The sequence below is a fragment of the Anolis carolinensis genome, chromosome 4 (assembly GCF_035594765.1).
Source record: "Anolis carolinensis isolate JA03-04 chromosome 4, rAnoCar3.1.pri, whole genome shotgun sequence".
In the NCBI taxonomy this organism is placed as follows: Eukaryota; Metazoa; Chordata; class Lepidosauria; order Squamata; family Dactyloidae; genus Anolis; species Anolis carolinensis.
The window spans coordinates 187939400-187955717 of record NC_085844.1 but is presented as its reverse complement, the minus strand read 5'-3'; the positions used below and the strand labels follow the sequence as shown (position 1 = coordinate 187955717).

At 40.9% G+C, this 16318-nt stretch overlaps 1 protein-coding gene across 1 annotated transcript; it reads right to left on the bottom strand.

The window, feature by feature from the left end:
* Nucleotides 1-11784: 11784 nt before the first annotated feature.
* Nucleotides 11785-15747, bottom strand: kcna10 (potassium voltage-gated channel subfamily A member 10). Its single transcript, XM_008109447.3, has 3 exons — nucleotides 15634-15747; nucleotides 14187-14420; nucleotides 11785-13604 (listed from the first exon to the last, which is right to left on the bottom strand). Exon 3 carries the CDS (start codon nucleotides 13525-13527, stop codon nucleotides 11956-11958), a length of 1572 nt encoding a protein of 523 aa, XP_008107654.2. The 5' UTR covers nucleotides 13528-13604; nucleotides 14187-14420; nucleotides 15634-15747; the 3' UTR covers nucleotides 11785-11955.
* Nucleotides 15748-16318: the final 571 nt, after the last annotated feature.

Here is a 16318-nt window from a genome sequence, read left to right as displayed (position 1 = left end):
TCATATCTTTAACTTGTTGGGAGTGAGGCAGACCAGACAGCTCCTGAGGTGGTTCTATATAAGCAATCCACAAATGAAACATCAATTGTTTGCTTTGCCATGGGAGTGATTTAATAGCAGGCATCATCAGCATGGTGGCTTGCTTTTCCTCAGTGAACTGAAAATCAAAAGAGTTATTGACTGTTGTGACACATTAGCCTGGCTAGACTATCACTACTTCCATGATTAGAAAAAGATTAGCTCTTGTCATCTAATGATGGGACTCTACTGGGAGCAAGATATGCATTCTAATCAAATTAGTTTTTATTCACTTGAGTTCTTGTAGACCACAGTTTGATTGTACAATCCTCTGCTTCATTTACAGAATTTTATCAGTAGTCAAAGAGAGGTGTGGGATGAAGGCAACAGGCAAGAATGTAGTAATCTTGTATTGTTTGTGGGGGGTTTTTTTTGGGGGGGGCATCTATTAAAAATCCATTAAGAAGGGAAAATACCATAGTGGTGCAGTATAGTGGATCCTTGGTATCCACTGGTATTTGGTTCCATGGATGCTGAAGTTCCATTATGTACAATGGTGTAGTAAAACGGTTTCCTTTATACAAAATGGGGGGGGGGGGTGTCAAAGTTGGCTTTTTGGATTCAAGCCATATATGGTTAGAATCCATGGATGCAGAATTGGTGAATTATGAGTGTCAACTATATCCCCCCCTCTCAATTCTGATGGGCTTTATTCTTTTTCTATTTTTGTCTTTTCACTTGTTGTATGCAATGATAGACAATGGCCCCTAGTGGCCAAAAGGCGCAACATAAAATAGGCTGAAGTTGGAGGAAATTTTTCTTATGTGCCTCCAAGGACTTCATCAAATTACACTGGGAAGTGTTCAGAAGTGTTCAGAGGAAGAGAGTTCCGTCTAACTCCATTCCGTAATAAAAAGGAGTTTTTCCCTACCTTGGGATCACACTGTTTAGTGCACTCAGTTGTCTTGCGTATTTTTCAATGAAGAGGTTTCTACACTGCAGACATTTGGCCCTGCCCACCATCCCTCTCCATGCTTTTTGGTACTTCAACACCCAAAATTCCCAACAGCAGAAAGGGAGAGAGAAAAAATGGGCGGGAGGAAATCCCATTTGGAATGGAAGAAGCAGAGACTCAGCTGGTGTTTTGGACTACAACTCCCACAATTCCCAAAAGCAGAGAGGGAGAGAGAAGAGGTGGGAGGGAATCTCATTTGGAACATCAACAGCACTGGCCGTCCCAACAGAGGACACAGACAAATCAACGAAGAAAGGAAAAAAGGTAACTTAAAAGGCTATTTTATTTTTTTGCAAAGTAGAAGCGTTATGAGGTAGCTTGCAACCAAACCTTCCTCCTTAGGGAGCAAAAGGAAATGCCGGAAATTGCCCCAAAAAGTTTATTTTGACTCCTCCCCCAATTTCTCCTCCCAGAAATTGGGTGATTCTAACCCGAGAGCAACAAATGTACTTCATTCCAAATTTGGCAAAACAACCAGAGTTTTGATAAAAATCCATTTCCTCACCTAGACCTGATACATTGGGGGAAAAAATGCTGCACTATACATTTAAAAGACTCAAAAACTGCACTTTAACCAAAACGAATTTAGTGGACCCACAGAATACCAGATTTTAAGTATACAACTCAGTGGAATTTAAGTTATGTGATGAAGTGGCAAGTCAACTTTAATTAATGGCAACCCAATCATAAGGGTCTTGTAGAAAGATTATTTCTTATTATTAGTTCTCCTTTGCCTGAGAAAGTGTGATGATTATCCCAAGATCACGCCATAGGTTTCCATGGCTGAGTGAAACCTTTGCCTCTGCAAATCTTTCTCCCATACTTAAACCAATATACCATGCTGGCTCAAGTGGAGGAAGCTGTAGAAATAAAAAGGACTTTATCATGAGTATCATTCTTATAAAGAAAGCATGTGGCTTGACTGTATAGCCCAGATCACCCCCTCCAACTGCGTATGCCTTCAAGTCACCTGTTGACTTATGGCAACCCCACCAGTTTCAAAGGATTTTCTTAGGCACCTAGGCATTTACTTAGGGGTGTTTTGACCAGTTTCTTCCTCTGATATATAACCTACAGCCCCTGGTATTCACTGGTAGTCTCCCATCCAAGTGCTTACCAGGGCTGACTATGCTTAGATTCTAGACTTATTTATTTCATGTCAAAAGCATTGCATAAATAAATAAATAAGTATAAAACTGATAAAATAAGGGGAGCATAAGCATCTAAATAATTTTAGACCAAAAATGGGCAACAGCAAACGCATTGTCTGTAGCTTTAAGCAGTTCTTCCTCTGTGCATGAGGCAGGACATTGTGGGCAAACCTACAGATGCTCAGTTTTTTCTAGATCTAGATCAAATGGCAGTATATGGTAGGCCCAACATTATACTCCCATGTTTTGCTTGCATTCCTGGGCTAGAAGTACTTTGTATAAATAGGGTTTTGTGGGTTTACACGAAATCTGGGAATGTATCACCTGTAGATATGGGCTTCATACTGTTTTGCTGGCAGCTTTGCAAACTAGCTAAGCTTTTCCCTAAAACTGCAACCTTTCTCCAAGGAATTGAAAAGTAAACATCACTCTATAATTTTACATTGCTAAAATCCTGAAAATGACTGTAAGAGTTCATTAACAGGCAGAAAAGGACTAGTAGCCTCACAAATTGTTCTCACAAAGTAATTACATACAATATAGTCTGCATGATTCACTTTTATAAGGATTATAAACAGGACATTTGGTGATCTAATGGAATGAAGAGGCACTTTGTTGTTTTATAACCTTCAAATCTGCTCCAGTTTATGTCAACTTTTATCATAAGGTTTTCTTGGTTAGATTCATTCAGATGAGGTTTGCCACTGCCTTCCTCTTAGGATGAGATAGTGTGATTTGTCCATGATCACTCTGCTCTATTAGATCCACATCTATCCTGCCATATAACACAATATCAGAATGCAGTTTAACTGCATTTAACTGCATTATATGCCAGTGTAGACTGATATAATCCTGTTCAATGCAGTTAAATTGTATTCTGAAACTGCATTATATAGCAGTGTAGATGGGCCTTAGAGTATTAGGACCTTATCCCATGCAAATTTCCACCTGTTTTCTCTCTGTTCTTGCACAATGGCAAAATGGAGTCCCACAGAGGCCATCCCATGATGCACAGGCACTTCCAGGTCCGTCCTTGGGAATCTATATTGCCAGCTTTCAAAAATGGAGAGAAGTCTACATTTTCAGTATTCTGGTGTTACCTCCTGCCCATGGGGTGTCCTTAGGTTCTGACTACACCAGATGAAAGGCCGTACTCTGGAGCACTCTGCTCTGGTGCTCCAGAGTACAGATATACCACTGGCAGGCCTGTAGCGAGGGGGGGGGGGTTAGGGGTTCAACCCCCCCCCCAAAATATTTCAGGTTAAAAAATAAACCTGGTTTACTCATGAATTTTAACTGGTTAACCAAATCCCCATGCTAAGTCTATGAGACGTAAAACATTAAGAGTCCCTCCAGGCACTATCTCAAGCAGATATTGACAGGTCTGAACCCAGGGGGCGGGTGGGTCAGGGGTTCAACCCCCCCCCCCCCCGAAATTTTCAAAACCCCTCCCGAATTTTTTTTTTCTGGCTACGGCCCTGAAGTGCTGTAAAGCCATTCTGCTGTCTGTATGGTTGGCTGATCAATAAGCACATTGATACTGGAGCCCTGTCCTCATGAGGGCTGCTGCTTCTGCTGCTGCTGCTGTGTTACTAGCCAAAAGCAGCTCCCTGGCAGGTTGCTTCCGGTGAAGTCACAACGGTGCACTCAGAAATATGATCACAAAGAGCAACATTGGCAGCGATATCTGATAGGGTGCTGTTTCTGGCTGGGAAACACAATGATGGGTCTTTTTCACATGTGGACACTGATTTACCTTGGATCCAGTCACTCCAGTTGCCCACAAGTCAAAAACATAGTGAGTCACTCTGGGGTTTCCTGGAAGCTCCAGAGTAATCTGTGACTCTTCTTGTAAGAGGTTAATAGCAGGAAGCAGGGCTTCTGTGATGACTCATGGGCCTTGTAGTCCTGTTCCTAGTACTATTGTGGCAGACGAAGAGGAAAACATGGGGTTTTCACCGGTTCAGCAAGAGCCGGAGTCTCTTCACCTGCAGGATGTTGATGTTTGCCCTCAAGAATTCAGCCAAACAGGCCTTGGGCAGAACTCCCCCCCGTTTCCCAGAAAAGAATCTTATTCCAGAGAAAGGGGAAACAGAGAAGCTCAACGGAGGAGTTTACGCATTGCTGCCAGAAATCAAGCTGATTAGGCTTGCTTCCCTTGGGAAATTCTAAGGAGTCACACATCTGGACAGAGTTGGGTTTCGCTTCTCGTTCTCTAGGGAAAGAGTTCTGTTGGCGGGAAAACGAGACCCAATATAGGTGGTTGGCGCGAGGAATTCCTTGCGGAGTCAATTGATCAGCTTGAGGAGAGAGATCGTGTGTGGACTTCGTAATCCCAGTCCCTTGCTTTCCGGATCTAGCTTCAAGCCTTGCCTTGTCTCACGGTTTTACCACGGACTCTGTTCATGCTTCATGTTCGTCTGCCTCCAGTCACGGATCTAGTCAAGAATCAAGTTTATTTCCAGCCTTGATGTCAAGCTTCATTGGACTTTAAAGACTCTGTTATTTCCCCACACTATTGCTTGGCAAAGTGTGTGTTTCGGTCAAGTGGATTAAAACTTTGAACTCTAATATCTTATATTGGACAATACATTTCTGGACTATATTTGACCTCATCTGAAAGGTCTGCTTCTGAACTATATTCTTCACTTGTTTTTATTGATTTTATATATTTCTTTAATAAAGATATTAGATAGAGACTGGCCTCTGTGTAAGGTTATTGGTGCTCTGCAGCCAGGGTCCTGACAGCTTCTGCTGTAGAACCAACCATACATCATTTGGGCTGACTGCAGCAGATTCCCAATGAATTTGGCCTGTGTAGACATGGGGTTAGTTCAACACTCAGATAATTAAACCACAGTTGACACCATAGCGACCCAGTACACAACCTTGGAAAACACCCTTTCTATAGCTCTGTCTTCTTTTGTGAAATAAATTACAGACTTTAATCATTAACATATTGTACCCTAGTTATTTTTCTGGAAAGCAAAGGTTTGTATTTCATTGTGAGGGAAAATTCCTCTCCCCCCCCCCCCCCACTCCTCCAGGGTCATTCTGGATTGACTCCACAGCTCTCCGGAGAGGCCTCCATGGCTGGCAAGCCTATGTGGTAAGTTTGGTTTTTTTTTTTGGTGAGGGGGGGGGGAAGGGTAGTTGGATGCCCTCCTGGGTCAACCTTTAGGTGACTCAGGATGGCATGTAGCCACCCCTGCAGTTAAATCCCAGGGTTGTGGGAGGGGGTTGGTGACTGCAATGCAGGTGAAAACAGGTTAGTTAAAGCCATTTTTGCTCGCATTTTATGTATGTCTGAAAGCACCCCGGGAAATATCTCTCAGCAAAAATAGCCAGTTTCTCTCTCCTCCTCCTTTCTGTCTTTGTCTTCAACTTGCTTCAGTTGTTCCAAATTCCGTTCAAAGTGCACTCTATTAACTCAGCAAAGAGAAGAGAGGACATGAGGGGGTACAGACAGACTCTTCCTGGGAGTTCAAGCAAAAGTAAACTTTTGAAGTCCTGTCTAGATTGTGTGCTCTTCTTCATTAATAACTTTTGTCATCTCAATCACTTTTTGATGCTGCTTCGAGGACATGGAATAAGGAAATTATGTGCCTTCTTTACATTTCTTTGTTTTGAGGTGTTAGCTGTTTTTATTTTCCAAGGCAAGACCAGTTTAAATGAATAATCATAATATTTCTAGCTGGACCATTGTCCTTGCCACAGTGTGATTAGAAATAAACACACACCACTGCCACCAGTCCCTGGTATTTGCAATGGGAAGAAAGCTTCCAGTGCTTAATAATTGTATAATTACCTTATTCACAGAATTATAGGTGGGGTCCAGGTGCAATCTTCCACTTGTAACCCTTCCTATGTTTTTCCACTATGTCTTTGATATTTTTTTCTTACAAATCTGTTTAGAAGTAAAGATAGAAATGTTACAAAAGGCATTTTGACTGATATTCCTTAGAACTATTAGTGTAGCACTGAGGTAGAATATACCCCCCCCCCCAATTATCTCCTGCCCCACCCTCTAACTCTTCATTTTAAAAGGGGTTTCAGCTGATATTTCATGGCAAAAATATACCCTCAAAACATTTAAGCTGTCAGAAAAACATGAAGGTTGGCATCCCCTTGCCCTCTAATAGACTCAGACCTAGGCAAAAAGCCTTTTGAGACCCTAAACTGAAAATTGTAAGTGAGACTACATCACTTCTGGTCACACTGAGAATTATGCTGTGGTTTGAGGGGTGTGTGTGTGTGTGTGTGTGGTCAGAATCTAGATATACTCCCAGGGATTCTTGGGACATAAAGCTTTTGTTTTCTGTTAAAATAGTATTACTCTTATGATGGATAGACCAAGGCTATCTCTCTGGGGAAATACAAGCAACTTAGTGGGAGACCTGTGACTTTTACCATATCAACTTCTTCATCTGTATGGTTTTTAAAATCATCTTTGTTTGATAAAAAAAAATCAGAGAGGCTTCAAATTTTAATGTCATTTTTGCACCTTCTGGTTGACCATATAAAAGTATCACCAGTGTTCCTCCAGCGGATAAAGCAAACGTCAGATTAAATAGGGCAAAGGCCAAAAATATGAAAGATGAAGTAAGTCAAGCTTTCATTCTATCACTTTTTTCTACTTCTCAACATTATATGAGTTTCCCATAACATACCCAGTTGTGCCATCTTACATTCATGACTGGATTCACCACGCTGGAGCTTAAACCATCCTGTATTCATTCCAAAAGCCTATGGTTGCTCTGAAGGGTGGCCTGAGGTACAGCCGACAGCTGAGTCCAGCAGTGATTCACCTTGGAAAAAGAAAAAAACTATCCTTCCCAATTTGAAGGAGCAAACATGAGGATTGTGATTTAGTGGACAATGTCACGCAGCTTGATGTGTGAGACATCCCGCTCCCTGCCTCCCCCACTTGATTTTCAAAATCTTCCTCCAGGCTGAGGCTGAGGCCACCATCACTACTGTCACCTGGAAAGCAGGTCAACAAACCCAGGGCAGAAAGACTGTGTGGGCCTCTCCAGTTTAGCCCACATCTCTCCTAGTTCACTTGCTTATTTGCCACTCCAGTTAGCCTACCACATTTCTGTTCATCAGCTGATTGTGAATAACTCGGTTATTAATAATCTGTCTGTGAAATGCTGTTGACTGTCAAGGCTTTCTTATTTGATAAGTTTGATTGGCAATCCTTTCTTTCAATGTGGCTGTCTTTTCTGTGTGGTATTGGTGAACCATGCATACATATGATAGCACAGAGGCAAGGTGTCAAGGAGTTCCAGGATTGGATCCTCAACTGCAACTCAAAGCAGCAGGCCAGTATAGGGAATGGTGAACGACTTACTGTGTGCACACAGAGCTTCTCTATGAGAGAAGAAAGGTAAAAAGGTTCAAAAGAAATAAGTAGGGAGCTGCTGCCTCCAGCATAAGTTGTCTGAAGCAGTTACTTCAATCTGCCCAATGATATCTGGGAGTTTAAACTTTACTGTAACATAAACTCACATCTTAGTTCTGCGTCTATGAGTGAAACACCTGTAGATGAGGGTAGGGATGAGAATAATAATTACTACCTGCTGCTCTACTTTTGGATTTGGAGACAGGGCTATTTTTTTGCTCTCACTGACATTTTTAAAGCCTTAGACACACAATCTAAGAGTAATTCTCTCAATTCCCTGGAATAATTAGTGTAACAAACCGGACCATAAAATTTGTCTGCATGTAGCATGCATGTGCAATGTTTTTGTGGCTGATGGTGGGATTTGATCAAGCCTTGTCCACTGCTATAAGTTTATAATCAGCAGATCAGCTTAAAATTCAGGATCCCAGAATAGTAAAGGCAACCCCTGCCTTCACAGATATTCATTCAGCTTTCAGTGTTAGTTTGACCTTTGCATATTTGCTTTCAGTCAAAACCTGGCAGTTAGTCAGGAGTGGATTTGGAGGCTTAAAAAAAAGGAAAGTTTTAAAATGATTGGTTATGCATTCTTTTTAAAAAATGAGGACAGAATTAAATTGTTTGAATGACTAGAAGCCATAAACAGTGTTATATGCTTATTAAGGAACCTGAATTATAGAAGGCTATTAATATTTTTAATCTTTTTTGCAATCCCGACTAGGCTGCAAAGTTGTAAAAATTGAGGGAATCTATCAACTGGTGCTGCTAACATCTGACATATAATCCCTAGATACACATCCTTATCTAATTGACCTTCTCATGGTTGTTATAGCAACAGGAAGGGAAAAAACTGGATTCTCTGAGAACTGGGGAAAATGCTATCATACAAGAAGAGGAGGTTTTCTGGTTATAGTCAGCAACCCAGTATTGAAGATGCAAACCGTCAATACAGCACCGTTCCCTCTTTCATAGGAAAAAAGACTTGAGAATCACAACTATCTGCATATTTTCTAATTTTTTGATAGCAGAATGGGCTATGTTTCATGCTTCAGCCTCTTACTGTTTTCCAGGCTCACATTTCGGGACTAGAGGTATGTTTGCTCACATTTCAAGATAGAGGAATTCATACTCCTGCTCCCTCTTTTTTAACTCCTCTCTGTAGTCAGTAAATATGACCAATGAGGATCCATCATTATTGGGTTTACTTTCAGCTGCCATGGAGTGCTGTCGTATTGCAAGAATCTGGTCATGATTGTGTTCCTTTGAAAAGGACATTCAGCAGTTTAAGTATTTCTGCTTCCTATTGGTAGGCAAAAAATGTCATGGACAGAATTGGCAGGGAATTTGTATGCATAGTAGCGTTTATAGGGAATTGGGTTCTTGAAGTGATAAGTGTCATTGATTGTTCTTGACCAAAGAGAGGAGGAAAAGAAAAAAGAGAGCAGAAGCGTGGGAAACTCTTCAAAGAGGAGCAAATACTTCTTCTTCTGAGATGTTCTCCCCTCCCTAATAAGGAATCTTCCTACTGCTTCTAAGGCTACATTTGCTCATTGTAGAAGACTTATTCCTTGCAACTTCTGTGGTGTGTGTTTCTTTTACTTTACTGAATATTTGCTTCTCATAAGAAAGTAGAAATAACTCCTGCATATCAAGTATTATTGTGAACGGTTCATAAGTAAATTACCTACATTTGTGTTTTGGTTGGCTTTCTTACAAAAACTACTTATGCTGTTTGACCAGATGCAAAGAGAGAAAGAGATAAAGTTCCTGTAAGAAAAGGAGAGGGGGAGATAAATTGAAATGTAATATAACAAGCATCCAAATTATCAATGATGAAGGAGGAAATTGCAAAGGATGGAAGAAGGTCTAGAAATAATTAACTGAACAATTTCATACATGTCTAAATAAAAGTAAAGTCCCATTGAACACAATGGGACTTCCACAGAAAAGAGTCTATACAATGTTCACTGTATTTGATTGTTGCCTAAAGAAGTAAAACCAAGTGAGTTTGGAAAATAATAGGCGAGAGGAAAGAGGAAAGTAGGACCAGGAAAACCATGAAGAATGGAGCTGGAAATAAGCTAAGGTAAAGGTGAACGTTTTCCCTTCGCATTAAGTCTAGTCATGTCCAACTCTGGGGGTTGGTGCTCATCTCCATTTCTAACCCAAGAGCCAGCATTCTCCATAGATACCTCCAAGGTAATGTGGCCAGCATGACTGTATGGAGTGCCATTACCTTCCCACCAGAGCGGTACCTATTGATCTACTCACATTTGCATGTTTTTGCACTGCCAGATTGGCAGAAACTGAGGCTAACAGCATGAGCTCACCCCACTTCCCGGATTTGAACCGCCGACCTTTTGGTCAGCAAGTTCAGCAGCTCAGAAGTTTAACCCACTAGGCAACTGGGAGATCCTGAAAATAATCTAGGCATTAGGTAAACTGAAGCAGGAAATCTTATAGAAAGACTGAGAAATAATGTTTTCCAAGGCTAAGATACAAGAGAAATCTTCATTAATTGCATTAATAATATTTTACAAATAAACTAGGCATTTCCTTGCTTGCTTTCATATGCATACCTAGTCAGATGCTCTCTTGATAGAATTGGTTATATTTAATTTTGACTCAAAACAAATGCTGCCAGTTCTGCTCTGTTGATTTGACTCACATTGTATTTCTATACATAGCTTCTCAGTGGCAAGCACCACTGAGTTTGGTTGGGTTTATTTCCTAATTAGTATGCTGACATGATTTGGGTTTATGTACAATTCTTCTTTCTGCTTTATTAGCAGATTTGGTCTTGGAGACAAAGTCACGTATGTGCATGCATTTATAAGATACATATAATGTGAGGTTCCTAATGGCAAAAACAGTGACGACAGCTTGCTTGTTTTTTTAAAATCAGGATAAGCAGAGCTCCTGGTGATTCTGCAGAATAATCACTTGTGGTTCAAATGGGGTAAGAACTCCATTTGAAAAGATAATGAAACGGCATTAATTTACCACAATAATTAAAAGGATCCAATGTCATGTTACTTGGGTACTGGTTACAAATTAGAACCCATCTCATGAACTCCAGTTGATGATACAAGACAAAGGCGGAACCATCAGAACATGCTGGATTGATTCCAGTCTTGTCCTGCTTAAAGCAGATTTTGACAACAGAATATTTGTCAGTAAAAAACCTCTCCCTTAGTTTTCTGCATTTTTTCTTTGAAACATGTCTAAAATCAGCTCCGACCCACTATTTGTTATACCTCCTTTGCCAATTTTAGGTTAATGTTAACACACTTGTCAGTTTTAAAACCTCAGCAGTTCAGTTTTCAAGATACATATTATGAATGTGGAGGTAATTGTTAATTTCACAAAGCAGAAAGGAAAAGAAAAAAGAAGCATATAGGTCAATTATGTGACAATTATAGAGCTGAATCAAATTGTTTTGCAGCTGGATGTCTTCTTAAAGGTGTCTGGCTGCGTCATGATTATTAAGTGACTCATAATGAATCATGAAAGGATATTTTAGCAGTTATTATAATTATCCAGAAACTGTTTTTCCCCTCCCCATTCTTATTTTTGAATCATTTTCTTTCCAGTGACAGTGAAAACATTAATGGTTATCCTTCTAATGTTAGAATTTGAACTTGGAATTTGTGATGAAATTACCCATTTTAGCAAGTAGAATAAGTTCATGGCATTTATACTTATATGTAAATAGGATTCAGCTCTGAAACCTGGGAAGTAATAATGAAATAATGTTTCTGACCATATGCAGCATGCCTTCCCCTTACTATGGAGGCATCTCCCAGCTTTTGGGAGTCCAGCAGGAAACACAGGAAAAATATATTATTGAAAGGGAACTTCAATACTTTCCGGGGTTTGCAGCTACCAGCTCCTATTTGGCACAATAGTGGCTCCTTTCTCATCCTCCCGTTAGTCCACCAGGGACTTGAGGCAATTAAAAGAAAGCTCAACCCTAGAAGTGCCATTTGCAGGCAATCAGACATAACCCTATTTACATGGTGGTGGCACTCAAAATGTAGCTCTAGGATTAAGGGAAATAGCTTCCAGAAAATAAAGTAAACAGTTATTTTACAAGTTCATATTTGAAAACAAAGCCCAAAAAAAGATTTAAAAAGCAATAATACAAAAATTAGATAGTATAGAATTTGATTACAAAGAGACAGGAGATCAAAAAGGAGAGATAAGAAATCTGTTTATTGGAAAAGCCACAAGAAATCAGATAGCAAAAACGACAGTCTGAAAACCGAAAATGTTTTTTATAAAGAGAGAGGGAGATAGACAGTGTAGATGTGGATGGTATATCAGTTGCTAAAGTCAGCCTGAGTCCCTCAGACAGCTCAAGACTTCTAGCTTCTGTGACTGCTTAATATTTTTTTGTTTTGTTTTGGAGAATAATTTTCATTTGCGCTGTTGAGGGAGTCCATGCTCACACGCCTTGTAACCACACTGCTGAGTATTCTCTCTACCTCCCTAGGCAATATATGTCTCTCTTCGTTCTCTGTCTCCCTGTGGTAGAAATAGTTAAAGTTGGAGACAATGACTGGCACAGGGAGTGCAATGGTGAGCACCCCTGCGATAGCGCATAGAGTCCCCACTATCTTTCCCCCAAGAGTGGTAGGACACATGTCTCCATAGCCAACAGTCGTCATGGTGACCACAGCCCACCAGAAGCCATCAGGGATGCTGGAGAAATGTGACTGTGGTTCGTCCACCTCTGCAAAATAGATGGCACTAGAAAACAGTATGACCCCTATAAAGAGGAAAAAGATAAGCAAGCCCAGTTCCCTCATGCTGGCCTTGAGGGTCTGTCCCAAAATCTGTAGCCCCTTTGAGTGCCGGGAAAGCTTGAAGATACGGAAGACTCTGACCAGGCGGATAATCCTGAGGATGGCCAAGGACATGTTCTGTTGGCCATTTAGCTCACTGTGCTGAATCAGCTCAGTGGTCAAGGTCACAAAATAAGGAATGATGGATACAATATCAATGATGTTCATAATATTCCTGAAGAACTCAGCTTTGCTGGGGCAAACAATGAATCTCACAAATAACTCAAAGGAGAACCAGATGATGCAGGCAGTTTCTATCACAAAGAAAGGGTCTGTAAATGTATGCGATATCACAGCAACTTCAGTTAGATTGTTGGCTTCCTCCTTCATGTCACGGATCTCCCTCTCATCTCTGAACTCAGGTAAGGTCTCCACACAGAAAATAATAATAGAGATGACAATAACCAGGACAGAGACCAGAGCCACACCTCTGGCTGCATTGGAGCTTTCAGGGTACTCAAATAACAGCCAAAACTGCCTGTGGAACTCATTTGTTGGCAAAAGAGTAACAGGGTCCCTAATAAAACCTTCATCTTCTCTGAACTGGTCCATGGCATCCTCACCCAGTTCATAAAAAGTGATCTCGTCAGCAAAGACATCTATAGGTACATTGGCTGGGCGTCGGATTTTCCCTCCTGACTGATAGTAATACAGTATCCCATCAAAGCTGGGCCTGTTCCTGTCAAAGAAGTACTCATTCCTCATGGAATCAAAGTAATGTATCCTCTTCTCAGGATCTCCGAGCAAAGTCTCTGGAAACTGACTTAGAGTCTTGAGTTGTGTCTCAAACCTCAGGCCAGCAATGTTGATGATGACTCTCTGGTCGCCCTCATCCATGCCCACATTCTCTGTCCCCAAGTGGTCACAGAATTCCGCAGACAGTTTGGAGAATATGGTCTCATTGTTGGTGTTCTCACTGTTGACGAGGATTCTCCAGTTGGGCAGAAGGCTAGCACAGCTGGGATGCCCTTTGTGCAATTGGTCAGCAGCATGGAGGTCGTTTGAAATACAGGGCTCTTCTGCTACCTCGTTCGAGTTGTCAAAATTCACCAGCGCCACCTCCATTTCCTTCCAAGCGGACACGTCCATCATATGGGGGTAATCAGATTAGAGGCATAAATCCCCAGGTTAGATACCAGCAGTTTGTGTCTTCCCCATGCTATGATGATCTGCAAGTGAACAGACAGAGACACAGAGAGGATTTATATCTATACATTGCTTGCTTGCAAAGAATAACATAAATCTGAGTCCAGGATAACTCTGCTTTAACCAAATTAATTGTCTTTAATGCTATTTCTTAGCACCACCGCTATGATCCCTCCATGAAAAGAGTGTGGTAGCTGTTTTTTGCATGCACTCATAATTAGAGTGGCAATAACAGCACACTTACATATCCCAAGGTGACAGGATTTAAATGGGGGCAGTGCCTTGGACTGTTCCTAGAAATGAGTTGCCCTCTGCTCTTTTCTCTGGCATGACTTTCCTTTCACACAGGAATTTCATAATGGCGATGGTGGTACAGAGAAATTTGTAACATTTTTAGTTTTTGCTTCAGTAATAGTGGACGGGGAAAATGGTGCCCCAAATGTGTTCATAGTTGTTTGTGTGTGTGTGTGTGTGTGTGTGTGTGTGTGTGTGTGTGTGTGTTCTTTTTGGCTGTTTAGAGTTGAGAAAGATTAGGGCAAATCTCGCAGGAAGCCCTTTAAAGTGATCACAAATGACTGGTTAATTACGTTTTAAGAAATCCTTACATTGTTTATTCCAGGAACCATTTTTAAAATCCACAATGTCTGCTTCTGTACTTGCAGGAAGCACACGTGTCCTGATAGTTCACCACAAGCAGAAGTTACAGCTTTGCATATTTCCCCAGGACAAATTCTGAGAAGAAAGATGGGTTGTGGAGGTTTTTCTTATTGCAGAATCAGACACATTTGTTTGGAGATTGCGTTTTTGGTTGGTATTTTGGCATAGGCACATTGCTGTCACTGCAAACTCAAGAAAAAGAGTCTGTTAGAAATTCACATTATGGTGGGCACTGGACTCCAATCTCAATGTACACTTAATTTTTCAACAAAAACAATTTAAGGTTTAATGCAAAAAATGCAAAACACCATTTAAGTTTACAATACTAGCAATTTCCTGTGAAGCTATTATTTGAATAGTTTGTAAATAAACTGAGGGAAAGTTTCATGCATAACACCTTTGAGAAAAGAAGTAATACAAATATACATGAAGTATATCTATATTACTAAATTGTAAACATTAGATGTCACTTTCATAGAATCATAGAATAGTAGAGTTGGAAAAGATCTCATGGGCCATCCAGTCCAACTCCCTGCCAAGAAGCAGGAAATCGCATTCAAAGCACCCCCGACAGATGGCCATCCAGCCTCTGTTTAAAAGCCTCCAAAGAAGGAGCCTCCACCACAGTCCGGGGGAGAGAGTTCCACTGCCGAACAGCCCTCACAGTAAGGAAGTTCTTCCTGATGTTCAGGTGGAATCTCCTTTCCTGTAGTTTGAAGCCATTGTTCCGCGTCCTAGTCTGCAGGGCAACAGAAAACAAGCTTGCTCCTTCCTCCCTATGACTTCCCCTCACATATTTGTACATGGCTATCATGTCTCCTCTCAGCCTTCTCTTCTGCAAGCTAAACATGCCCAGTTCTTTAAGCCGCTCCTCATAGGGCTTGTTCTTCAGAACTTTGATCATTTTAGTTGCCCTCCTCTGGATGCTTTCCAGCCATTTTTACAGCCATTGCTCAGGTATGTGATAAAACTCCATGCTATGGAATTCTGGGATTTGTGGTTTGGCAAGGTGCCAGCACATTTTGTCAGAGAAGGCAAAAGACCTTGTAAAACTACATCTCCCAGGATTTTATAGTATTTGAAGTGGCATCAAAAATCACTAATTCTACAGTATATATGCACAGAGAATTCCAAATATTTCACCCAACTACAAAACCTAGGATTCTGTAGATGCGGCATGACAATAGAAGTAATATCAAATTGCAACTAATATGTAGTCCAGATATACAGTTGTCCCTGAACATTTGCAGATTGATCACCCACAGATGTGATTATTTATGGCTTGCTATATTTGTCACTGCCTCTGTTGTTGTGTCCTCTGCATGTCCTATGTGTTCTCTCTAGCCGTTGCAAAACCCTCCACTGCAATTCTTTGGTCAACATCTGGAAGCTTACCATAGAATCATACTGGAGGACCTGGCAATGCCAAGAGAAGTATTTTAGATCCTTTGGTGTGATTCTGTGGTCAATTATTCATGACTTTCTACTTTTGTTGGGATCCCATAGCCCTAACTCCTGCAAAAGATAATAGAAGACCATATTGTTAGAGCTCTGGCACTGGACATGTAGCTACAATATCATAGGTACACATTTTCCAATTTGAACTGCAAAACATATCTTAAAATCCAGGCAGTCACATTGAGGGATGAAAGATCCAACCCATTTCTATCAGTGAAATGCAATGCAACAAGATGAAGCAGGTGCCTCTATCACATCATCCTTCAGCATCACCTTAGCTGATACCACACAATTCTGCCCCTGGTTCTAGCCATTTGTGGTTGTAGCATTAGTGCCACAAACGCAAATGTCAATACCAAAAAATTACCAGGTTGTAAACCTAGCTGCCTAATAGGATGCAAGCCTTAGTGTTGTCGAGCCATGGCACCTCCCCCCCCCCCCCAAGTTTTATGAACAAAAGGAGCATACAAAAATATGATTTTTTGTTTATTTTTTAAAAACAATTTCTGTGGTTTCTAAGTTTTGCAATATAGAAGCCACTGGAGGTTCCAGTAGTACCCAACAGCAGCTGTACCCCTTACTCTATCAAATCTATACCCTTTAATAAAATGCATAAAATTAT

What these genes read in the sequence shown, in the direction of transcription:
- kcna10 (XM_008109447.3), bottom strand. Translation starts at nt 13,527, where the DNA reads ATGATGGACGTGTCCGCTTGGAAGGAAATGGAGGTGGCGCTGGTGAAT.